Genomic DNA, 25460 nt, shown 5'->3' with positions numbered 1-25460 from the left:
AATTTTCTCACACAAGTCCTATTTAGCAAAATTCACTTACAATTAAGAAAATTCAAACATGAAATTTTCACACATGCCTACATACATATAATAAGCATCAAATATAACGGTTAATTATTTTTATGACTCGGTTTTGTGGTCCCGAAACCACTTTCCGACTAGGGTCAATTTAGGACTGTCACAGATATTTTGAATTGAATATATGAAAAGGATGTTACATGAAACATGAAAATGAATACTAAATAATATAAATTAATTGAAATTATTCTGAAAATCTCGATAATGCCTCGTATCTTATCCCGGTCTCAGGTACTGGTATGGGGTATTACAGATGCAAACCGAGAGCCATCTAATTATTTTGAGGCAGTTAGCTGTGAAGACTTAGAAAAGTGGATGTTTGCTATGCAAGAGGAGATGAAATCACTCCACAAAAACAAAACATAGAATCTTGTGAAACTAAACAAATAATTAACCTAATCACAAAAATTACTAACAAAATAATTTTAAAAAAAATTAAAAAATAATAAAAGATTACATTCATAACCTAACAAATCACAATAAACATTAAACTAAATAAATAATTAACCTAATCACAAAAATTACTAATAAAATAACTTTTAAATAAATTAAAAATTAATAAAAATTTACATTCATAACCTAACAAATCACAATAAACATTAAACTAAACAAACAATTTATAATAGTTACTAACAAAATAACTTTAAAATAAATTAAAATCAACATAAAAATAAAAATAAATAAACTACACAATACTAACAAAATAATTTATCCTCACCATAATCCATTCTATTTAAAAAAACAAAAAACAAAAATATCTTATCCTTCTTTTTTCTTTCTTTCTTTTTATTTTTTATTTTTTGTGTTAAACTAATTCTCTTCTTCATCAGGGACCATTAAAAGGACCTCCAAATTTGTTTCACTGGTGCCGCCTATCAGATAGAGGTTACTAGTGCCACCTACTGATATGGCACCACCCCATATACCATTCCCATATATCTAAGCGGGTATATACTAAACCCGAAACTCGTATTTTTTGTGATACCGCCTATCAATAATACACCACTAATATAAAATTAATTTTTTAAAGATTAAAAAAATATTTTAAAAAAAAAGGGTGATACCACCTATGCATCACCCTCCACCGCCTTTAATATACCATTTTGATATATAATCTTGTTGACATACCAATTAAGGATATAATTATTTATTTTATATCATTAGTGTTAAAAACCTCATCAGCAGTATATTTTTCAAAAATTAATATGTAGAAATTTTTATTAAATTATTAGCTAACTTTTAAAAAGGTAAATTGAATTTCACTATAATTTTCATATAGTTTAACATTATATTATTGTAATATTTTAATTATCAAAATAATTAATATATTTAATTATGTTCACTAATTGAATAACTTTTTGACGTCCAAATTTAAATTGAAAATCGAAAATTATTAATATTGAATAAAAAATTAGAATGGATGCACGAAATTCAAATGGGAGTCCCATCAAGCTGACGAAAGACAGGACTACCACCTCTGCATCTCGCTCCAGTCTCTTTTACTACCGTCACGTTCGAAAAATGTGCATGTGATTTTCATTCTTTCATCCTATTTATAAAGCCATTGTTTCTTAGTACTTGCACTCATTACTCATGGAATCCCACTTTGATTCCCATGTTGAGCAAGATATCGAAGATGAGTTTCAGAAATCTCTCAAAGAGATGATTTCTTCTCTCCTTAAAGGGAACAACTGGGGTCTTCCCGATCATCTATATCACTATCAAGGTTTTTGGCTCACCCCAACTTTCCTACAAGGAGTCATGTTAGCTCAACAACAATTTGAGGCTCAACCCACTGATATCATACTTTGCAGTGCCCCTAGAACCGGCACAGCCTGGCTAAAATCTCTCACTTTCGCCACTATTACAAGAACTTCATACGATGATTCCACCACCCCTTTGCTTTTCAAGACGCCTCATGATGTTGTGCCTTTCATGGAGCTTGATCATGCCCATTTTTCCGCTAATCGACATCCTCTCTTGGCCACTCATGCTCCTTATTCTTTCTTACCTACATCAATAATTGATTCTGGTTGTAAAATTATTTACATTTGCAGGGACCCCAAGGATACATTTGTTTCAATGTATCACATTTGTGCCAGGTATGCAAATCCTAAAACACTCAACCCATTGAACTTGATGAAGCGTTTGAGTTATTTTGTGAAGGCATAAGTTGGTACGGACCTTATTGGGACCATGTTCTGCGATACTGGAAAGCAAGCTTGGAACATCCGAACAAGTTTATGTTCTTGAAATATGAAAAAATGAATGAAGATACTGTTTTGTATCTTAAGAAATTGGCAGAGTTTATGGGTTGTCCATTTTCATCAGAGGAACAGCAAAAAAGGATGCCTGAAAAAATTGTAAAGATGTGTAGTTTCAAGAATATAAGCAACTTGGAAGTGAATAAAAGTGGGAAACATCGTGAAGGGCAAGGAAATTTGGAGATTGAAAACAAAATATATTTTCGGAAAGGGAAGGTTGGAGATTGGAAGAATGATTTGACGCCTGAAATGAGCACACAGTTAGACCAAATAACTCAGCAAAAATTAAGTGGTTCAGGTTTAAGTTTTAATTAAATATGAAGGAAATGTTTCATTAGATCCATTTTCGAAACTAATAATGTATGCATGGTAAAGTTTAATCTCTATTTTACTATCATTTGATTAAGGATTAGGATTATGTTTAAACCTTGTATTAGTTTCATCAAACTTAATTTGCAATTCTCATTGAAAAGTGATTAGTTTGCAGTGTAGGTTGTTGTTGTTTTTTTTAATGAAAAATTTGGCCATTAAGATTAAATGACCTTAGTTATATTTTGGGTAAATTACACCAGCAGTCACCTAACTTTGGGGTAGCTGACAAAACAGTCACCTAGGTTTCATTTCAGGCACTCAACTTTCAAAAAGTTACAAAACAGTCACCAACGTTATAAAAAAGTGACAAAATAGTCACTGATTAACGGTTACCGTTAGGGTGTTAACAGAATTACTGACGTGGCAAGTTAACTTGCCACGTTGGCGACAGCTGATGGGTGCTTGGTTTGGGGCGGGTTTAGGGAAAAAAATTGAAGGGTTATGAGTTAAATGTTTTAGGGTTAGAAGCAGATTAGGTTTAAAGGGATTTGGGGGAAAGAAAAATCGATTTGGGAAATTTCAATCATGATTTGGGGGTTTTTAGGGTTTAAACTGAATTAAGAATTGATTAAGAAGAGTTTAGGGTTAGAAATCAGTTCAATAATCGATTAACAGGGTATAAGGTTTAGGGTACGATTGTCTATTTTGTTTGGGGAGAAAAGAAGACAAACCAGAAACCATTCAGTGTTTTTGATTGTCAGCGACAATGGGCAATAGAAGAGAAGCTACTAGTGTTACATCCACTTTAACGGGTAAGTTGTTGCATTTAGTTTTAAATTTTTTGGATTTCAATGCTATTATTTGGATTTAGAGTTAATTAGGGTTATTTCGGTTTTAATTTTAATTTCGATTTTGATTTTGATTTTGATTTCGATTTCTATTTTGATTTTGATTACAATTTTGAAGCACTCACTGATTCTGATTTTGATTTTGATTTCAATTTCGATTTTGATCTCGATTTAGAATTAGAATTTAATTTTGATTTCGATTTAGGGTTACTTCGATTTTGATTGTATTTGTTGTTAATTAATGTGCATGACAGATTAGGGTTTGGTTTTTAAAGTGTATGACATATAATGTGTTTTGTATGCCATGTGCATGATTTTTATTATTTGTATTTGCCATTGTACGAATGCCATTATCAAACTGATGCTTATTATGTATATCTACCATTGTTTGTATCTGCCATTGTATAAATGCCATTGTATAAATGCCATTATCAAACTGATGTTTATTGTGTATATCTGTCATTGTTTGTATCTGCCATTGTATGAATGTCATGATCAAACTGATGTTTATTGTGTATATATGTCATTGTTTGTATCCAAGCTCCTATTGTATATGGCAAAATCAAAATTTGTTATTTACCTTTTTTATTGTACTGGTTATTGCCTATTATTGTCTGCCATGTGCATAAGAAAAATAGTTGTGTTTGATTAAATTAATTTTTGTATTGGTTGTTGTCTACCATGTGCATGACAGAAGTGTTTGTATTAAATTATTCGGTATTTTGTATTTGTTATTGTCTGACAGAAATGGTTAAAGTGTTTGCCTATGTTGTCTGTCTTTATCGATGAGTACTTTGTTTGGCAGGTTTAATTGATAACAATTTTAATGAGAATGAAGAAAACATGTCTGGTAGTGATGTGTCTGGTAGTGATAGTGATGCATCAGAAAGTGTTAGTTTAGATGGTTTAAAGATGGATGGTATAGAAGTAGATGAACTGTGTGATAGTGATGATTCTGGGAGGTTAGATAGTGCACATGGGTCTGACTCGGATGGCCAAAATTGGCCTGAGTTCAACCTAGAGAATGACATGAGTAATCCTAGACTGAAGGTTGGAATGTTATTTAAGTCTAAAGATAGTCTAAAAGAAGCTGCCAAGTAGTATGGTAGGTTGAATAGTTATTTTATTAAGTTTCTCAAAAATGATTTTAAAAGGTTAAAGGCAGTCTGCAGTGAAAAATGTTCTTGGTTCATATGGGCTTCTAGGCTAAACCCTAATGACCCTACTAACCAGACTTGGCAAATTAGGAGTTCAAACGCTAACCATACTTGTTTTAAAGTCTATAAAAATAGGAATGTAACCTCAGCTTGGATAGGTGAACATTATAAAAAAAAATTCATTGCTGATCCTGATTATTCTCTGAAATCATTACAACAAGATGTGAAAAGAGATTTTTGTTGCTTAGTCTCACTAACCAAATTAGAGGGCTAAACTTAGGGCATTCGAATTAATTGAAGGAGCTCATAAGGCTCAATATGAGAAGATTTATGAGTATTTGTTAGAGGTTAGGACCCAAAATGAGGGAACAACAACAATCTGTTATTTGGATAACAGGTTGTTTCAAAGGATGTATGTCTGTCTGCAGGCATGCAAAGATGGCTATAAGGCTGGTTGTAGGTGGATAGTAGGTTTAGATGGATGTTTTTTGAAGGGATACTATGGTGGCTACTTGCTTGCAGCTGTTGGGATAGATACAAATAATGGCATCTATCCTCTTACATATGCTATTGTCGAAAGTGAAAACCAGGCATCATGGCTTTGGTTATTAGAGTTGCTTGCAATAGACTTGGAAATTATGGGCTCGTACCAGATATCTTTCATGTCTGACAAACAAAAGGTAAAACTCTATTTATTTATTCTTTTATGTTGTTTCGATTAGGGTTTGTCAAAGAATTAAACTATTTTTTTTAATTGCAGGGACTTGTATAAGCAATATGTATATTGTTTCCTAATACAGAAACAAGACACTGTGTTAAGCACCTACATGCCAATTTCAAGAAGGCTAGTTTTTGAACAAAGAAATTGAAATATTTGCTTTGGAAAACTGCCAGAGCAAGCACTACAAGGGAGTTTGAGGATGCCATGGATGAACTGAGAAAAACCAATCAGCATGCTTATGATTGGTTGAAGGAAAAGAACCCTACTCACTGGTTAACGTCTCACTTCTCAATTAGGATTCATTCTGACATGTAGGTGAATAATCTTTTCGAATCATTTAACAAGGTAAACCCCTATGTTTTATGTTTCTTACTAATAATTAGCAATTCACTAATCATTTATATTGTTTACTAACAGATGATACTGGAAGCAAGAGGGAAACCTATTCTGACCATGATGGAAACAATAAGGACCAAGATTATGTTGCTTATTGTCAAGAAGAAAGAAAGAGCTGACAAATAAAATGGAATGTTGTGTCCAAAGATCAAGAAAAAGGTGGATGTCAATATAAAAGACTTATTAAGGTAAAAATTCTTTTTGATGCCTATATTCTAACTTCCTGTTACTGATCACATGCTATTTTAGTGAATGTTTTTTAATATGCATGCACTGATTGTTGGTGTGTTGAATATTTTTTAATATGCATGCAGTGATTGTTGGTGTGTTGCCTATTTTTTAATATGCATGCAGTGAGTATTTTTTTTATAATATGCATGTTGGTGGGCTATTTTTTTAGGGGTGTGTGTATCATTTGTTTAGTGATTATGTTTTAAATAAGCATGCTGACTGCTTTTTAGGTGTGTTCCATCACATGCTGGTGGTGACAAGTATTAGGTTAAATGTGGTCCAGGCAGCCAGCATGTGGTGGACTTAGTTGAGAATTTCTACTCCTGCAGGAATTGGGATCTCACTGGTATCCCTTGCATGCATGCTAAACAATGGGCCTCTTTGTCAAACATGCTACCAATATTGCCTCTTCCACTAAGAAGGTCACCTGGCAAACCTACTAAGGTGAGAAGGAAAGAACCTGATGAACCACAAAAAACAGAAAGGTTGAGCAAGAGAGGGATGGAGATAATGTGCAGTAAATGGAAAAGAGTAGGCCACAATAAGATGAGTTGCAAAGGGGAAGTTGGCCAAAACATTCCAGTAAGTCATTTGCCTTAAGTTAAGTAACAATATACTTCTATTTATGAATTTGTTTGTTTTTCAAATTTCTCTTATTCTTGTAGGTTAAAAGACATAAAGTTGGTGTCCCAACTTAGCAACAGGCTACCCCAAATCAGCAAGAGGGTACCCCAACTCAACAAGCTACCCTAACTCAGTTACCTACTGCCCCAACTCATCAACAAGCTACTCTAAGACAAAAGCTCCCATTGAAGAGAAAACCAACCACTGTTAGATGGATGCCTTCTACTCAAGAGTCATCCATGACAGACTATTGATGATGATGTGAACAAAATGCATTTTGTTAACTTTTTGAAAATGTGTAAATTTGCCTGCTACTGATTTATTAACTTGGCAGATAATTTTTTTATAAATTTTCCTATGATTGCTACTGTTGATAAACTTAGGCTAGTCACTGAATTTTTTTGTAAATTTCCCTACAATTCACATCTGTTCAATTGTGGTGAATTGTAGGAAAATTTGGCAATATTTTGCCCCTTATTCCTTTTGTAAACAGTTTGGTGTTTTCACCTTAATATATGAGCATTGATCCATGCTATTTGTTATCTATTCTCTTCTAGCATATGTTTCTTTTTTCCATCTGTTATATTTTTTAACAACTGTGTGACTATTAAGAAATGTGTGAGAATTGAGAATTGAGAAATACATATGTTTTTTCCATATGTTATCTCTTCTAACGTGTGAAAATTTGACAAATGCATAGGTTTTTTCCATCTATTGTCTTTTTCTGATACATGAGTATTGAGAAATACAAATGAAATGAGCTGGTTAGCGATGCATACCAGCAGCCATGTATAAATCTTGTTCTAGCAATTTGTAAACAAGAACATGAGTTGGTTAGCCATGTATACCAGCAGTCATGGATAACATATGTTAAACAACAAAAATATTCCAAAACAATTTGTAATCAACAAAAATATCCCATTTCAAGTCTTTCAAGTGTTTGTAAACAACAACATGAGCTGGTTAGCCATGTATACCAGCAGCCATGTATCACATATGTTAAGCAACAATATACCAGCAACCATGTATACCAACATAAGCAACAATTTACCAACAACAAAATTACAAAACATAAGCTGGTTTTCAATGAACATAAGATGATTTTTAAGCTTTTAAAAACAACAAAACTGTTACAATTACAAGCACCAATAACCAGGTTCTTCTCTCTCTCTTCCTTGCATCCTCTAATGTCCTCACTTTTTTTAGAAGACCCAACAACACAATTCTTGAATTGGGCGTCAGCTGAAAAATCGACATGGTTTTCAAAATCGATTGCCAAATTTCTTACACCCAGAAAACCTCCTACCTGGGTTGTCATTGGACCAAGACGTGTTTAATTTGGCTGGGTTTCCACAATGGCACAATGGAATCACTTCAAGCATCTCCATTTTTCCTCTTCTCCTTCTTCTTCTCCTCATCCTCTTCTTCTTTTACTATTTTTTTCTAACCCTAAACTAGTGCTTCAATAGGCTGATAAAGTTAGACTAAGTGACTAACCGGCCAGCTGGACTGCCATTGGACGTTGTTACTTGCCATGTCACTTTGCTGTGACGTCTGTGACGGAAAACGACAAAAGGGACTGTTTTGTAACTTTTTGAAAGTTGAGTGACTGAAATGAAACCTAGGTGACTGTTTTGTCAGCTACCCCAAAGTTGAGTGACTGAAATGAAACCTAGGTGACTGTTTTGTCAGCTACCCCAAAGTTGAGTGACTGTTGGTGTAATTTACCCTTATATTTTTTATTTTTATTTTGAAAGAAAATGACTAGGCTATTATTTGATAAATAAAAACAGCTACCAAAACTTTCCAACACATATTGGGCTCAGTGTTTTTTAGAAAACAAAAAAAACAGATGTGGGAACCCACTTCTAAATCAGAAGCACATTGCTAGAAGTAAACAAAACAAAAAATGACAATAAATTTGAAATATACAAACATAAAGGAAATAAAAAAAATAAAAGGAAGTCTATCCCTATCCCCAGTCACATCTTAACAGCCTGGCCACCATTTAATTTTCTCCTCTTTTCATGCCATTAGCCATATCTTTTTTAGCCATAAATTTTTGTTCTTAGTGAAATTATATTCACAAAAAATAAATTAAAATATAAATTAACGAGAATTATGTGAAATTTCATATTAAAATATTTTTAATAAGATGTAATAATATAATTATCCTAAAAAAATTTAACTCATTAGAAAAACTTAACAAATATAAGAAAGATTGAAATTTTTTGAAAAAAAATTGAAACTTTAAATTTATTAGAAAAACAATTTGAAAAGAAAAAATCAAAGGTTGATGGCTAAAAATGCTTAAAAATATAATTAGAGTTATTTTGACAAAACATGTAAACGTCAATGATCAAATATTTTCTTTATATTTAAGTGTGAGTATTTGGTATAGTGATTAATGTTTAATAATATATTAAATATTTTTTTTTGATGAATCACAATAGAAGGGTAAATAAAATTCTAACAGTAACGCGACTAGAGGAATTCAATCCCAGGCCACACTTGAGATAGTAAACAGCCTGACCATCAAGCCAACACATGGATTCATATATCAAATAATTTTATATTATAAATTCCATATTCATTTTCTTTTCTATCCTTAATTTTGTTTAGTTTATCAAACAATAGATAAAAAGTTGAAATTTAATATATAGCAATTTTCATTAAATCATTAGCTAATTATTTAAAAAATAAATTAAAATTCATTATAACTTTGATTATAATTTTAATTATGTTCTATAGTTTGAATAACACTACTTTATATTAATTATATGAAATTAAAATACATATTTATTAAAATTAAAAATAAAAATTTAAAATTTAAAAGCTTAGTGAAGTTGTTAAAACCTACAAATTGAGAAGATAACATGTGATGATGGAGTGTGGTAAAAAGATAAAAAATGATTTATACAAAAAAATTAAACTCTTTCTGATATATTGAATAATTACGTAATAGATATAGTAAAAGAATAGTGCAAAATTTTAAAAATAAAGTTTTGTTAATGTCGAAATTGATATTGTATATATTTTTATAAGTTATTATTAATTAATTTTAAATTATATATTTTATTATTTATTGTATATTATTTTTAAATATATATTAGTAATTTTCACATGCCTAATACAATTTCTAATTCTATACAGCTAGTGATGTTATTGAACTCTACCAGCAAAATTAAGAGGATAACATGTATATAAAAATATAGTAAAAAATAAAAATTAATTATATAGAAAATGAAACCCATGCCAACTTTTTAACCTTGTACAAGGAGTTTACACCCTCCAGTATATTGAATAATTACCTAACGAATATAGTAAAAAAGAAAATAGCGTAAAATCTTAAAACTAATCCAATAACTTTTTTGACGTCGAAATTAAAATTGAAAATTATTAATGTTAAATAAAAAATTGAATGGGATATGCACGAAATTCAAATGGGAGTCCCCCATTGGGCTGACGAGGTTGTTTGTGGTTTATGGCCGACTGCTGCCCTAAGACAGGACCCACCACCTCCACGTCTCGCTCCAAATCTCTTTCACTGCCGCCACGTCCAAAAAAGTTGCGTATGTGATTTTAATTCTTTCAGCCTGTTGGAAGCGTAATAACACATAAATAAAATATAATACAAACTTTTTTTTTCTTTCTATACTAGCTGCTGGTAGTTTTTCCTTCTATAACTCACAACACTTTTTTTTTTCTCTCAAGCTCGCTAACGTTTTCAGCATACACTCAATTCATTTTTCATGAGACTCTACTTACATTTTTATAAGCATAGTAAATCGACTTAAACTTTATCATGCCTTACCGTCTAAGATTGTTCAAGCTGCTGCCATCATTATCCTTTGTCCTTGATTTTTCATGAAATTCGGCAGGCCACGTTTTCTATGAGGTTGAAAGCCAATTGGATAAAAATTCTTTGGCTGCAATTTTTATGCTGAAAGTCGGTTTGTTTTCTAACACAGCCTATATAAAGCCATTGTTTCCATACTACTTGCACTCATTACTCATGGAATCCCACTTTGATTCCCATGTTGAGCAACATAACGAAGATGAGTTTCAGAAATCTTTCAAAGAGATGATTTCTACTCTCCCTAAAGGGAACAGCTGGGGTCTTCCCGATCATCTATATCAGTATCAAGATTTTTGGTTCACCTCACCTTTCCTACAAGGAGTCCTGTTAGCTCAACAACAGTTTGAGGCTCAACCCACTGATATCATACTTTCTAGTGCCCCTAGAACCGGCACAGCCTGGTTAAAATCTCTCACTTTCGCTACTATTACAAGAACTTCATACGATGATTCTACCACCCCTTTGCTTTTCAGGATGCCTCATGATGTTGTGCCTTTCATGGAGCTTGATCATGCTCATTTTTCCGCTAATCGACATCTTGGAATTCCTCTCTTGGCCACTCATGCTCCTTATTCTTTCTTACCTACATCAATAATTGATTCTGGTTGTAAAATTATTTACATTTGCAGGGACCCCAAGGATACATTTGTTTCAATGTATCACATCTGTACCAGGTATGCGAAATCCCAAAACACTCAACCCATAGAACTTGATGAAGCGTTTGAGTTATTTTGTGAAGGCGTAAGTTGGTACGGACCTTATTGGGACCATGTTCTGGGATACTGGAAAGCAAGCTTGGAACATCCGGACAAGTTTATGTTCTTGAAATATGAAGAAATGAATGAAGATACTGTTTTGTATCTTAAGAAATTGGCAGAGTTTATGGGTTGTCCTTTCTCAACAGAGGAACAGCAAAAAGGGGTACCTGAAAAGATTATAAAGATGTGTAGTTTTGAGAATCTAAGCAACTTGGAAGTGAATAAAAGTGGGATACATCGTGAAGGGCAAGGGAATTTGGAGATTCAAAACAAGATTTATTTTCGGAAAGGGAAGGTTGGAGATTGGAAGAATTATTTGACGCCTAAAATGGCCACACAGTTAGACCAAATAACTCAGCAAAAATTAAGTAGCTCAGGTTTAAGTCTTAATTAAATAAGAAGCCAATGTTTCATTAGATCCATTTTCGAAACTAATAATGTTTGCATGGTGCCTAGTTTCTTTTTTTTAAAGCATGGGTAGGGTTTGATCTCTATTTTACTATCCTTTGATTAAGGATTAGGATTATGTTTAAACCTTGTATTGTCGTTTCGTTTAACTTAATTTGCGGTTGTTGATTAATGTGTGCATTGCCACAACATTTAACACTTGTTATTGGTACTGTTTTTTAAGATTATTTTATCATAGAGAGGGATTATGATGGAGAGGGATCCACTTAACCAACCTAAAATATTAAGTTTTATAATTTTTTTTTGTAACTTTTTATATGAATAATATTTTAGTAATTAAACTGTCATATTTAATATTTTATTTTATGCAAATTATGCATGTTCGATACAAATTAAAAATTTTTAACTATTTATTTCATATAAAAAATTAACTGTTAAATAATAACATTTTAGATTTATATGATAGAGATATCGAGTTAATTAAAAAAATTATGTTGATGATAAATACAAATATATTAATAAATTCAATTTTTAGATTGTTAAAATAATAATTATATAAAAAATATAAAATCAGATAAAGTACAATGATACTCACCTGTTTGATCATATATTGAAATTAGTTTAGTAGAAAATTGGATGTCTTGATTGATTTTTGAATTTTGGAAGATTGAAGTGATTAGATTTTATTATTGGGAAAATGGAAGAAAAGGAAGTTGATTTTGAAGACCAACCTACATACATCCAATTTGAAAGAAAGGGAAGCGGTGGCACATGGGCTCGAAGCGGTGGCGTATGGGATTCTATCTCCTTGTTAGGTTTGAATAAAGAAATTTTGTTCTGATCTCCCTTCCAAATTAATAATTTCATTACTTTCTAATTATTTGATTAGATTTAAAATATAATTTTTTTTAACTTTTACCCAAAACAATTATAACATTCTTGTCTCCATTTTTAAAATATAAATTAATAAATTTTGGTTTATACGTAAAAAAATTAAAAAATTATGAAAAAAATAATTAATTTTTATATTACATTCACATCTAATTAAGTATTTATTTTTAAATTAAATAAATAATTAAGTTTCTTTGTTAACGAAAGTTAATCATGTTGACTCTTAAAATAAATTGATGGACCATTAAATAATGATACATTGCAACTTCTAGTTTAATTGAATATATTTCTATAAAAAAATTGTAAATCATAATAATATAAAAATAGAGAAAAATAGAAAAAATAATAAAAATATTAAAATTAAAATATTTTTGAAATATTAAAATTGATATAAACTTATGAAAAATAATAAAAACTTATAAATATTAAAAATATTTAAAAATCTAATAAAATCTAATAAATTTTATTTTTATAAAATTAATAAAAACATATTTAAATATTTAAAATTATATAAAAAAGTTAAAAATCATAAAATTATAAAAATATATATTAAAAATCATAAAGATTATTAAATATTAAAAAGTATTAAAATTGATATTAACTTATAAAAATAATAATAAAAACTTATGAATATTATAAAAAATCTAATAAATTATTATAAAAAATTAGAACATTTAATATTTTATAAAAAAAACTTATAAAAATTCATAAAAAATTTATAATTTATAAAAAAAATTCAACCCCTAAATCATAATAAATCATTGGATAATGAAAATAATTATCATATTCATTTTCATGCTTGATATTCCACCAATAAAATGAAATTGTGACGCTCCCTTTTTTAATTTTTATTCATAAATTATTTTTTTATTTTTTTTATCTCTAATTTTTTTAACTACAATAGAAGTTAGGAGTGAATTTACAGAATAACAGGATATCTCATTACACTTTATTTAGGAAATTAAAAAACATATTATTTTGAATATTGAAGACAAAGTGCAAGAAAGATCAAGCAGGGATGAATCTAACCCATTGAGATAAGCTAGGGATGCCATTATTAACAACAGTAAGCAAATAGTAACCAGGTGGTGCCACATTCGGCGACGGTGGAGCCTCCAAAACAGCACTCATCAAACCACCGCCGTCCCTTGTTGTGTGCCGGCTGTTAGTATATTAAATTAGTATATTGCTAATTTAATTAGTCGAAATAGTCAAAGTTTGTTAGAATTAACAAACTATAGTTTAGTTTGTTAATAGTTAGTTTAGTCAGTTTTCTTCTCTTGTAATTTGTATAAATACATTCATTGAACGAATGAAAATACAAGTAAAAATTTTACCAAATACACAATTTCCACATGGTATCAGACGTTTAAAGATTCTTCCGCATTTTCTCTGCTTTTCTGCATTTTCTTGGCATTTTCCTGGATTCTTTTTCCATTATGCCTGTTAATTCATCAACGATTGAGCTTTCTGATCCTACAATTCCTATTTCCAGTCCTTATTATTTGCATCCAAATGAAAATCCTTCGCTTATACTTGTTTCACCAGCTCTCAATAGTTCCAACTATCATTCTTGGTCTCGTGCAATGCGTCTTGCACTTCTCTCGAAGAACAAGCTTCAGTTTGTTGATGGAAGCATTACAGTACCATCTGACGCTGATTCTCTTTATCCTGCTTGGGAACGATGTAACACCATGGTAATTTCTTGGCTTAATCACTCTATCAGTTCCTTCATCTTTAGCAGTGTTCTTTGGGTTAATACTGCATTTGATATCTGGAATGATCTTCGAGAACGATTTTCTCAAGGTGATGTTTATCGAATCTCTGATTTGCAAGATGAGATTTCATCTTTTAAGCAAGATGATCGGTCAGTTACAGACTATTTTACTGAACTCAAGATTTTCTGGGATGAGTTGTTACATTTTAGGCATCTTCCTCGCTGTTCTTGCAATACACCTTGTTCTTGTGGTGTTTTGACTACTATCAAGCGTTATCATGATGATGACTATGTGATTCGCTTTCTTAAAGGTCTTAATGATAAATTTACTGGTGCGCGATCTCAGATTATGCTTTTAGATCCTTTGCCATCCATTAATAAGGCTTTTTCTATGGTGATTCAACAAGAAAGACAGTTCAATACTGGAAGTTCAAAGGTGTTTGTTAATAATCTGTCTTCCTCTGATAATACCTCTAGTGTGAATGATGTTACTAAGCGATTTGATGCTTCTTTTTCAACTGTTGACAAAAGATGGTGTATTTTCTGTCAAAGGCCTCGTCATACAATTGAAACATGTTTTCGCAAGAATGGTTATAATAATGGATACAGGGCAAAGGATCAGGCTCGTGTCAACAATGTTTATTCTGATGATGTTGCTGAGCCTCCACCTACTTCAACACTAAGTGATTCCTCATCTAATAATCTGGTTTTACTTTGACTCAAGAGCAATATTCTCAGCTTCTTGCTTTACTCAAACCATCACCCTCTCCATCCATTCCCTCTTCTACCTCTTTAACCAATAATGTTATCCGTGACTCTCACTTTACTCTTGCTACCACTGAAGGTATATCTTTAACTCCTTTTTGGATCATTGATACTGGTGCTACTGATCATATTACCTATTCTTTATCATCTTTTGCCTCATATAAACATATTAAACCCATCCTTGTTACTTTACCTAATGGTACCAAACTTGAAGCATGTATATCTGGTACTGTTATTTTTCATGAACATTTATGTTTACATGATGTTCTTTATATTCCAGCTTTTACCTTCCATTTGCTTTCTGTAACCAAACTTACTACTACTTTGCCATGTTGTTTTACCTTTCATTCTAATGTTTGCAAGATACAGGCTCTCCCATCCTGGAAGATGATTGGTACAGCTAGAGCATATCGAGGTCTTTATCTACTTGACTATCCATCTCAAACTTTTACCCTTTCTACTACAACCTTTACTGCTACTCCTACTACAGATGTATGGCATTCTCGTCTTGGTCATCTTTCAGACTCGAGAATAAAACTCCTTTTACCAGAAATACCTACTTTACAACTTTTTGATAATTCAGCTTGTAAAACGTGTCACTTGGCAAGGCACAAAAAGTTTTCTTTTCCTGTAAGCAATTCTGTTTCAATAAAGAGATTTGATCTTATACATGCTGATATTTGGGGCCCTAATCCTCTTGTTTCTATTAATGGCCATAAATATTTCTTGACAATTGTTGATGATTACAGCCGTTATACCTGGCTTATTCTTTTAAAAACAAAGTCTGAAGTTCGAGAACATATTCAAAATTTTTTCCAAATGGTTGAGACCCAATTTTCAGCCAAAATTAAAGTGATTCGATCTGATAATGGTTCTGAATTTGCTATGCCTTCTTTTTATGCTTCTAAAGGAACCATACATCAAACATCTTGTGTGGAAACACCACAACAAAATGGCTTGGTGGAACGAAAACATCAACATATTTTAAATGTTGCTCGAGCCCTCTTGTTTCATTCTCATACACCTCAATATTTCTAGGGATATTCAGTCTTACATGCTGTCTATCTCATAAATAGAACACCTACACCTCTCCTTTCCAACTTTACACCTTATGAAAAGTTTCACCAAACCAAACCAGATTACTCTATTCTAGAAGTTTTTGGTTGTTTGACTTATGCATCTACTTTAACAGCTCATAGGCATAAATTTGATTCTCGTTCTCGAACATGTATTTTTCTTGGCCTTTCACCTACAGTTAAAGGTTATGTACTTTTTGACTTAGATACCAAAATCATTTTCATCTCTCGAAATGTAACCTTTCATGAACATCATTTTCCATTTCTTCACAGTTCCTTGTCTCCTTCATCACCTTCATTACCAGTTTTAGCTTCCTCTCCTACCTATGATGAACCTATATCAGATTCATCTTCTTCTATTGAAACACCATCACCACCCACAAATACTGAACCACATATTGAACCACCACCCATAAATACTGAACCACATGATAAACCACATATTGAACCACCAACTCCAAATGTAACCCGTCCTACAAGAAATAGACAACCACCTCGTTATTTGAATGATTATCAATGCTCTTCTCTGCAGGCTGGTACCAATCTTCTCCCAGGTAATAGTTACTCTCTTACTCAAACTTTTTCCTATTCAAACCTTTCAGCTACACATTTACACTATACTTTAGCCATTACTGCCACTACCGAACCAAAAACATACACACAAGCCGTAAAACATTTACATTGGAAGCTGAGATTACTGCTCTTGAACAAACTAAGACCTGAATTATTACTGAGTTACCACCTGGTAAGCAAGCAATTGGTTGCAAATGGGTTTTTCGAGTCAAACATAAGGCTGATGGCTCAATTGAGCGATACAAAGCTCGCCTGGTTGCTAAGGGATACACACAACGAGAAGGTGTTGATTATTTTGACACTTTCTCTCCGGTTGCAAAGATTACTACTGTGCGACTTCTTCTTGCTTTAGCTGCATCTCAGAATTGGTTTCTCCAGCAGTTAGATGTCAATAATGCGTTCTTACATGGTGAATTGAATGAGGAAGTTTACATGAAGTTGCCCCTTGGATTTGAAGGATCAGACAAGAGCAAAGTCTGCAAATTACAAAAATCTCTATATGGCTTAAAACAAGCTAGCAGACAATGGTTCTCCAAACTTACAGCTTCTCTTTTATCCCTTGGCTACAAACAATCCTCCTCTGATCATTCTCTCTTTGTCAAAAAGGAAAATGATTCTTTTACAGCCTTGCTTGTTTATGTTGATGATATGATATTGGCTGGTAATAATCAACATGAAATTTCTACAGTTAAGAGTTTTCTAGATCAGGCATTTAAAATCAAAGATCTTGGTGAGCTTAAGTATTTTCTTGGTCTCGAGATTGCAAGGTCAACTGCAGGAATTCATTTATCTCAAAGGAAGTATTGTCTTGAGATTTTGACTGATAGTGGCTTCATGGAATGTAAACCAGCAAAAACTCCAATGGCAACCAAATCAAGCTCAAAATTGCGAAGTGATGACAGTGAATTACTTGCTGATAATACACTCTATAGACAGCTGGTTGGTCGACTCATTTATCTTACATCAACACGACCAGACATTTCATTTGCAGTTCAGCAGCTAAGTCAATTCTTGGATAAACCAACTGTGTTGCATCTTCAGGCAGCTCATCATGTATTGCGCTACTTAAAGAACTCTCCTAGTTCTGGAATATTTTTCTCAGCAACTTCTTCTTTGCTACTTCGAGGCTTTAGTGATTCTGATTGGGCTGGTTGTCCAGAAACCAGACGATCTATAAGTGGTTTTTGTATTTTTCTTGGTGACTCCCTTATTAGTTGGAAAGCAAAGAAGCAAACCACAGTGTCTCGCTCATCCTCTGAAGCTGAGTATCGAGCATTAGCAGCAGCAGCTTGTGAAATTCAATGGTTGCACTATCTACTTGATGATCTTCATCAACCAGTTTCTTCATCAACAAGATTGTATTGTGATAATAATTCTACTTTACAGATAGCTGCTAATCCAACATTCCATGAAAGAACAAAACACATCGAGATTGATTGTCATATTGTAAGGGAGAAAGTTTCAACTGGTGTGATACAATTGTTGCCTTGTTCTTCTAAAGATCAATTGGCTGACATGTTTACCAAATCCTTGGCTACTGCTCCATTTCGAGAAAATTTGTTCAAGCTAGGCATGTTGAATATACATTCTCTAGCTTGAGGGGGATGTTAGTATATTAAATTAGTATATTGCTAATTTAATTAGTCGAAATAGTCAAAGTTTGTTAGAATTAACAAACTATAGTTTAGTTTGTTAATAGTCAGTTTAGTCAGTTTTCTTCTCTTGTAATTTGTATAAATACATTCATTGAACGAATGAAAATACAAGTAAAAATTTTACCAAATACACAATTTCCACACCTCAGTTTCAGCAACCTTTGATTCATCGAAATGGAATGCGTCGTGAACGGCGGCGCATAAACACTATATTCTACGTCTTTACTCGGCCTTCGTCCAAGCCAGAAATGAATAGTAAACGCTGTCCCATATGCAACACCAGATGAATGCCCCTCATACTCTACCGTTACATTCCCAGGCCTCAAATCATTGAATTGCCGATCCATATAATCAGGGACGAAAGCTTGTAATCTTAGCTCCGTCGGGTAAGCAACGTTGCTGAAAGTGTATGTATTATGAGGGTTGCCGCCGGCAACCAAGACTCTTCCGTCCGGTAAAAGAAGAGCAGAGGAATGATACATTCGGGCAATCCTGGTGGCTTTCAGGACCGTAAATCTTTGTCCACGACTTTTCTTAGGATTGTAAAGGTACGGCCTGAGCGATGGGGTCGCTGCGTTTTGCCATCCTGCGCAACCACGTCTAGCGCCATTGATGATTAGTATATGACCTGTAGGAAGGATCAACATGTCATGCATGGTACGAGGTCGTGGCATGTTTTCCATTTTCCATATGTGATTGTTCCCTGTAATCACCATTCTCCCACAAGAGCTCAATGCCGGGAGGAATCTCCCTCTGGCTGCCGCTTCGTAAGCTCCCGAGGCCGCGCCACCGCATACCATGACTTCGACTTTTTGGAACCTGTCTTGGTGATCCAATGGGAGAATAACCGATGATCCTGAGCTCGGATAGTTTCTGGAACCACCCCCTGGAATCCTCGGAAAGGTTTTGACCACACGGTTTCGTTGATAATTGAAAAGGATGGAGTCACGGTTGGCGAAGATGAAGAGGTTACCATCAGAAGAAAGATGAAGGAAAGGGTAGAGGTTGTTTCCGCCACCATCCTCGTCATGAGTGTCATGCAAAAAGGGAAGATTAAAAGATCTGTCCTTGGTATGTAATTTAGGTATAAATTCGTAACTATAAGCATTCCTTCCACCAACAACAATAACTCGATCATGTTGAGGCAATAATAGATTCGAAGCATACCATCGATTACCCGACAATGGCCTCTTCGATTGCTGCCAATTGCATAGATGATCACGGCAAGTTCTGAAATATCGTATCCTTTGAGATCCTCGACCATGGCCACCAACTTGGAGAAGTGTGCCATTGCTGAGGAACGAACCCGAAGAACACCATGGATCCGAGACAAACCTAAGCGGCCGCAAGTTATTACCATGAATGTAATATTCAACCGAATGAGCATAACACGCCCCATCTTTTAAATCGGCACGGGAACGAGTGCTGCATCTTCTCCCATTGTACCGTTGATGAAGCCGGTACTGGGAAGGGCCTGCTTCAGTTTGGTCGAAGATAATAACAGTATTTTCATGGGTTAACGCCATGTGCATGGCGACAACTCCCGTATTATTCCGTAAGCTGCTAGTTTTGCTGAAGTTGGGACCGATGAGTCCTAAAATGGCGTGAAGTTATTCGAAGCAATCTTGACGTGAGCTGAATGTGATATTCATGCAAAGCATCACATAGCGTACCACTGCAGTGCATAATTCTTGGCTGACTACTCATTACATCTTGCAATATCTATATTCATCTGTATTTTCTTATGTGTAAAAAAATGACACATTAATATTTTCATTATTATATTCATGTTATTTATGGCAAAGCTAAAGAAAGCGACAGTAGCATGCCACTCCTAACTACATTCCTCCGACCGATGACATATTTTCGGACATGTGTATAAGAATATAATATTTCAAAAATCCTCCAAATACATAAAAAAATCTTTAAAAAATGAATATGTCCGTATCAAACACATCCGCACATCCAGATAAAAGGCGAGAACCTATGAAACTTTTTTGACCAGGACAACCAGGTTAGAAAAGATCAGGCCGTCAACAAGTGGAACTGTTTCATTGTGCAAATTATGGCTTAAGTAAGGATTGCCAGTTATAGGTTAATAAATGGGGGCTGAAAATGCATTCTCACAGCACGAAAAATAGTACAGATTACAGTTGGCATGGGGCACGGATGCTAATCCGACAATGAGACATGTCTGTTCGTTCTGTGCCTGATTACATTACAACAATATGATCTACTGAAATAGATAATGCTATATGACTAAGTTTTTTAGTTCGATGAAATCCACAACTATGTACAAAACTTTGGATACATATATGATGGGTGCCCAATCTCTCTAAAGAAAAGATACGATGCGCATCCAATCATGGCCAACTATGAAGCCTTTTGCACAATAAACTTAAAGGACTTACTCTTGGAATGCTGGACGACAGAGAGAGCATAAGCAAGTCCAGGCAAAGCATATTATGCTTAATAGAGTCTTATTCTCGTATCGATTGTGCCTCGGCAGATGGGACACAACTGAAGGTCTTGTCCGCACTCACAACAGGTCTGCATGGAAATGAAATTTAGGAATCCTTCCATTCAACAAGGGATGTCAGATAATAATAAAATCCTTAGTTATGTTACCTGATGTCCACAACCAAAGGCCATATCCTTTGCATTGCAAATGCAAATAGGGCAAAGCTGTCGGAAAAACATGCAAATACCTTTAGAGATTGATTTATGAGAATTGTGATTTTTAAGTCATTGAAAAAAAGATAGATTACATGATTATCTGAAGCAGAACTTGCAGGAGGAGCGGTTTGGACTGGTGCTTCACGTCTAGCGGAAGAAGGTGCACTTGGACGAAAACTGCTCGACCACGAAAGTTTCGAGTTGCTAAAAGAACCAGCACCATAAAGAGGAGGGGGAAGGGGAACCCTATCAATAGCCTTCCCCCTGGTATTACTGTTTAACCAATAACATAAAAGAAGTTGCACTTCAATGTTATCTTCCCATTAAGACTGGTTAAATGCCTTGTAAGCCTACTAAAACAATACTAATTATTACCCCAATATGTTGAGCTCCAGCGTTGCTTTGTACTGAGACGGAATTTCCATCAATGCTGAAAGAGCAAACTCTGCCTCTTTTCGGGACCTATCCATATTCTTCGACATTATTTCCGTAAAATTCACAAACTACAGGAAGCAGCTTTTCAAATTAGATGGCGAATATGAATAATATGGTTCACCTTACCAGCTTCAAGGAGCAAATATAAGAAAGTAAAACATCGATGAGCCACACTTGCCTGGAAATTATCAAAGGCACGGGCAGGAATGTTATCATCAAATTCTCTCATCATTTCCCATGGTCCATCTCCAACTCCGACTAAAATAATAGACAACGGATACTCACTACAAAGTAATCGTATATTAGGAAGTTGAACATAGAAGAAAACATCATTTGGGAACACAAGCGACCATATAGCACCTTGCTTTTACTATTGCTTCGACTGTTTTTTTTTCTTGTGGGCTTAGTTGGCCACGCTCTGTATCAACACTTCTAGTCACCTGCATCCATTACCAGATAGAAACTATCGACAAAGATTTCACTTAAAAACATGTTTTAGATAGAAAGCTCAAATTTCAGCAACAGAAGATCATTACCGGAGGAGTCTTGCAGTAACTAACGGGGTTAACAGGATGAAAAACAAATTTGCCTAGTGCTGTGGTCATTCGATACTAGGACTAGATTATAATGTATAATTTATAATTATATGCAGTATACAAACCTATTAAGTACGAGCAAAGGCATGCGGAACCCTTTTCCCAAACCAAGTATTTGTGTGTGTTTAAAGAGGATTTACCAAGCATTTGAAATTAAACAAATTATTGTACAACACAAAGCAGATAAGTTACCTGCCCATCGGCTATTATCAGCAACACATGGTATTGCCCACCACTTTGCTCAACAATGGTGATGGCCATTTCAATTATAGGAGCAAATGACGTTGGCCCTGTCAAAAAGAATAAATGTGGGTAAGTGTAGAGATGAAGGAAAATATCCCGAAAATAAGATAAGCACAGGACTGACAACGGAATGAATAAAAGGAAGAAGTGAAATGAATTATAACCTGCAAGTTTCAGATTAGGGACTAATTCTCTGTATCGTCTCAACACTTCTTCAAATCCATTGCAAAACGTCTCATCCGGATAGAAGCTGAATACTTCTTGATCATGTGTTGATGCTGCCGGATCAAAGAATCTCATATCATCTCAACTATGAAAAAGATTAAATTAAGAGACCCAATGGAAAAATCTTACGAAATAAATACCATCTCCGAATCCAAAACAAGGAATTAAATTATCCTCATCAAAGGAAGACAATGTTTTTCCAATAATGGATATTGCCTGTTCGTATGGATTTTGCTCATCTCCAATGTGGTGTAGACTTCTTCGGTGGAATGATCTTGCACCTATTTTAAAGCACATTAAAAGGTGTTGCACCATTATAAAAAAACCTTTAAATACATCGAGAGAATGTCAGACCTGTCCACTCATTGCTCTTAGTGAAATCAATGCCAACAATAAGGTTCGAAGACTCCAGGCCAGCACGGGCCAGGGCATCGGTGACCTGTGGGAAAAGAGGACTTGAACAAACTTTACTTACCAAATCTGTATATATATTGGCTAGCCAAATAACATAACAATGCCAATTCCAATGTTGATATGAAGTTTTAATCTTTTTGTAGTGTATATCTATGTATCCTATAAATAACAAAAACGGGTGTCTCTAAGTGTATTCCTGCGAGGAACATGCTCCGCAATTCTCAAATTGACTGAAGATTTCTTGCATTTAAATCACCGGGAATTACAAATACAGTATACCTGCTCCAAGCTGTTGTAGTTATCATCTATCTTCGAAAATTTTCTCTCCAACCTCCTCTTCGACTCTGGGGCATGACTGCCATAACTGTGATGTGGAGGGGCATAACGCTGCTCTGGAACATAGTCTTGGCCTGAGGGAGCATTTGATGGCTGTGCATATCTATGAGAATCCCATGAATATGAATTAGAAGCTACAGATGAGGACTGTGATGTGGTCGATCGTTTTGATATTATGCCACCCATCAGCTCTATAATTGATATATATTCTGCAAAATTCAACATATGCGAACATGAATGCAGCAAAGAACCCAAGTTAACTGTAAATAGCAATAATGTATTTTCGCAGGTATTATACATAATTTTGAAACAAATAACAGGTTTAAACTCAGTTGATTATGTGCTATTATTAAGATTAAGACAATGGCCAGCTTTTTTGGAAAAGTGGTACCAGTTTCACATAGAAAGGCCCATTTCCATACCAAGTTGTGATCAGAAGTAGCAAGTAATCAACAATGAAAATAGCAGGAAAAGAAAAACCTATCAAGTTTCAATTCTGAGGCAAATGCAGTGTCACTTAACGCCTATCCCATCTCCATCATCTATCTGCAAGGTTATCAAATTATATGCCATTAATTTGCCCCGTTTTCTTTGGGATTCAGTAATGCATTTATCCGGATAAACTTAAGTTAATTAATAGAAAGGTCAACGCTTTTAACATTATAGAAGCAATCACATACTTATTGCTTCAAAATGCAACAATCAGAAATGCTGCTACACTATTAACACCAGATGTTAAGCCACACCGAAGATTCCTTATCATACCTCCATGAGATTTTCAAGCTTATAATTTCGACATTATAAGGAAGCATACTCATAAAGAACCCAAACTGAACAGACACACTTTACACAAACATAAATCTTGTTATAATCCAGACCCAAAAGAAAGGGGGTGGGATGAATTGCATTAAGAATCTAACTACGTTTAAAACAAGATCTCAGATGTATAAACAATCGTAGCCGAAAACACAGGAAGCAAATAAAAACCTTCAAATGTTCCAAACTCTACATCCATTGAACAAAATTCACCAAAACAAAAGAAAAGAAACCCAGATTCAAAGTGAGGAACAAAAGTTGTAAACTAAAAATATATTTAAAAAAAAGTAAGGAACAGGGTTAATTATTTGTTCACCTTTTAAGCAAAAGAGTGAAGAATTGGGTGAGTAAAGAGAAAAGAAAGAGAAGTGAGTGGAGGGAGAAGACCATGCGTTGTAAGCGGTAAAAGTAAAGAAATAGCGGCGAAGAAGATGGGTTGGGTCGGCTTGGTTGGTTGGTTGGTTGGTTCTTGGAAGTTTCCTTTTGATGACTCTTGAGATATTTCCATTCAGTCTTACTTTTTCTTTTAAAATTTGACACCCGTAATCCACTTCAACCTTTATTCCACTTTCAACTGCTTTCATATCTTTGTCTTATAACCGCTTTACCCACGGTTATTTTCAGTTACTGCAGTTATTTTTTCTTTTTCTGTTTTTTACATTTATTCATTTTAATTAAAATCATTTAGTTTAGATTAGGCTTAAATACTAAAAAAAATCTTTCAAAAATAATTAAAAGAATTAATTGAGTATTTCGTAAAAAAATATAATCATTTGAGCTATTGAAATATTGTTTTTTCTTTTTCTATTAAAATATTAACGTATCGTCAAGTGTTATCATAATATGTGACATAGAAAATTTTTAATAATATAAAGGCTCAACATGATATTTGATGTAGAAAAATGTCGATGATGGAGTCCAGTAGAGTTTTTAGTTTGTACAATGAAGATTAAGGACTTCATAAGTGTCTTATAAAATATAATAAAAGGGTGAATATTTAGTATATTGACAATGAACATTTTTATTCCATGAGTTAAAAAATTAACATGTATATATATATATTTTTAATATTTTACTATATCCTATGAGATACTTGTCAATCCCTTAAACCTACTTGAGATTATTTATGGAATAAGAAAATTATACTACTAATGTACCAAATATTAACTAAAAAATGATTACTTATTTTTTATTTTTTCTCATACTCTATCCTCCATCATACATCAATCAATCCTTATTAACTTCTCTCGCATCACTTCTCTTTAATCAAAATTATTACTTACCATTTATCTTTAGTTACCAAGCCATAATTTTATTGTTTTTTAGAATACTTACTAGACACCTATATAATTACCTGATCATCAATATATTCTAAGCTGCCATTAA

The 25460-nt window shown here is 33.6% G+C and overlaps 4 protein-coding genes across 7 annotated transcripts; 2 read left to right on the top strand and 2 right to left on the bottom strand.

Moving 5' to 3' along the window:
- The first annotated feature begins 1671 nt into the window (after window positions 1-1671).
- Window positions 1672-2250, top strand: LOC121211460 (cytosolic sulfotransferase 16). Its single transcript, XM_041084227.1, has one exon. The coding sequence runs from the start codon at window positions 1672-1674 to the stop codon at window positions 2248-2250; it is 579 nt and encodes a 192-aa protein (XP_040940161.1).
- An 8396-nt stretch (window positions 2251-10646) lies between these two features.
- LOC107944137 (flavonol sulfotransferase-like) lies at window positions 10647-11642 on the top strand. Its single transcript, XM_016877971.2, has one exon. It carries the CDS (start codon window positions 10647-10649, stop codon window positions 11640-11642), a length of 996 nt encoding a protein of 331 aa, XP_016733460.2.
- Window positions 11643-18371: 6729 nt separating this feature from the next.
- Window positions 18372-20069, bottom strand: LOC121211050 (aldehyde oxidase GLOX). The gene has a single exon (XM_041083256.1). It carries the CDS (start codon window positions 19863-19865, stop codon window positions 18387-18389), a length of 1479 nt encoding a protein of 492 aa, XP_040939190.1. The 5' UTR covers window positions 19866-20069; the 3' UTR covers window positions 18372-18386.
- Window positions 20070-20428: 359 nt separating this feature from the next.
- On the bottom strand, window positions 20429-24640 carry LOC107946581 (E3 ubiquitin-protein ligase RGLG2). 4 transcript variants are annotated; one of them, XM_016880978.2, is made up of 13 exons: window positions 24391-24640; window positions 23739-23804; window positions 23202-23467; window positions 22863-22947; window positions 22649-22789; window positions 22448-22561; window positions 22233-22330; window positions 21805-21884; window positions 21623-21728; window positions 21385-21512; window positions 21102-21282; window positions 20962-21018; window positions 20429-20883 (listed from the first exon to the last, which is right to left on the bottom strand). In XM_016880978.2, the coding sequence occupies exons 3-13, from the start codon at window positions 23442-23444 to the stop codon at window positions 20803-20805; spliced, it is 1314 nt and encodes a 437-aa protein (XP_016736467.2). In that variant the 5' UTR covers window positions 23445-23467; window positions 23739-23804; window positions 24391-24640; the 3' UTR covers window positions 20429-20802. The 4 variants fall into 4 exon arrangements, with proteins under 4 accessions (XP_016736467.2, XP_016736468.2, XP_016736469.2 ...); XM_016880979.2 differs by lacking the exon at window positions 24391-24640 and adding an exon at window positions 24246-24364; XM_016880980.2 differs by lacking the exon at window positions 24391-24640 and adding an exon at window positions 23939-24348.
- Window positions 24641-25460: the final 820 nt, after the last annotated feature.

The sequence above is a fragment of the Gossypium hirsutum genome, chromosome A12 (assembly GCF_007990345.1).
Source record: "Gossypium hirsutum isolate 1008001.06 chromosome A12, Gossypium_hirsutum_v2.1, whole genome shotgun sequence".
Lineage (NCBI taxonomy): Eukaryota > Viridiplantae > Streptophyta > Magnoliopsida > Malvales > Malvaceae > Gossypium > Gossypium hirsutum.
Note: the sequence above shows the minus strand (reverse complement) of the source record. Positions and strands in the feature narration are given on the sequence as shown.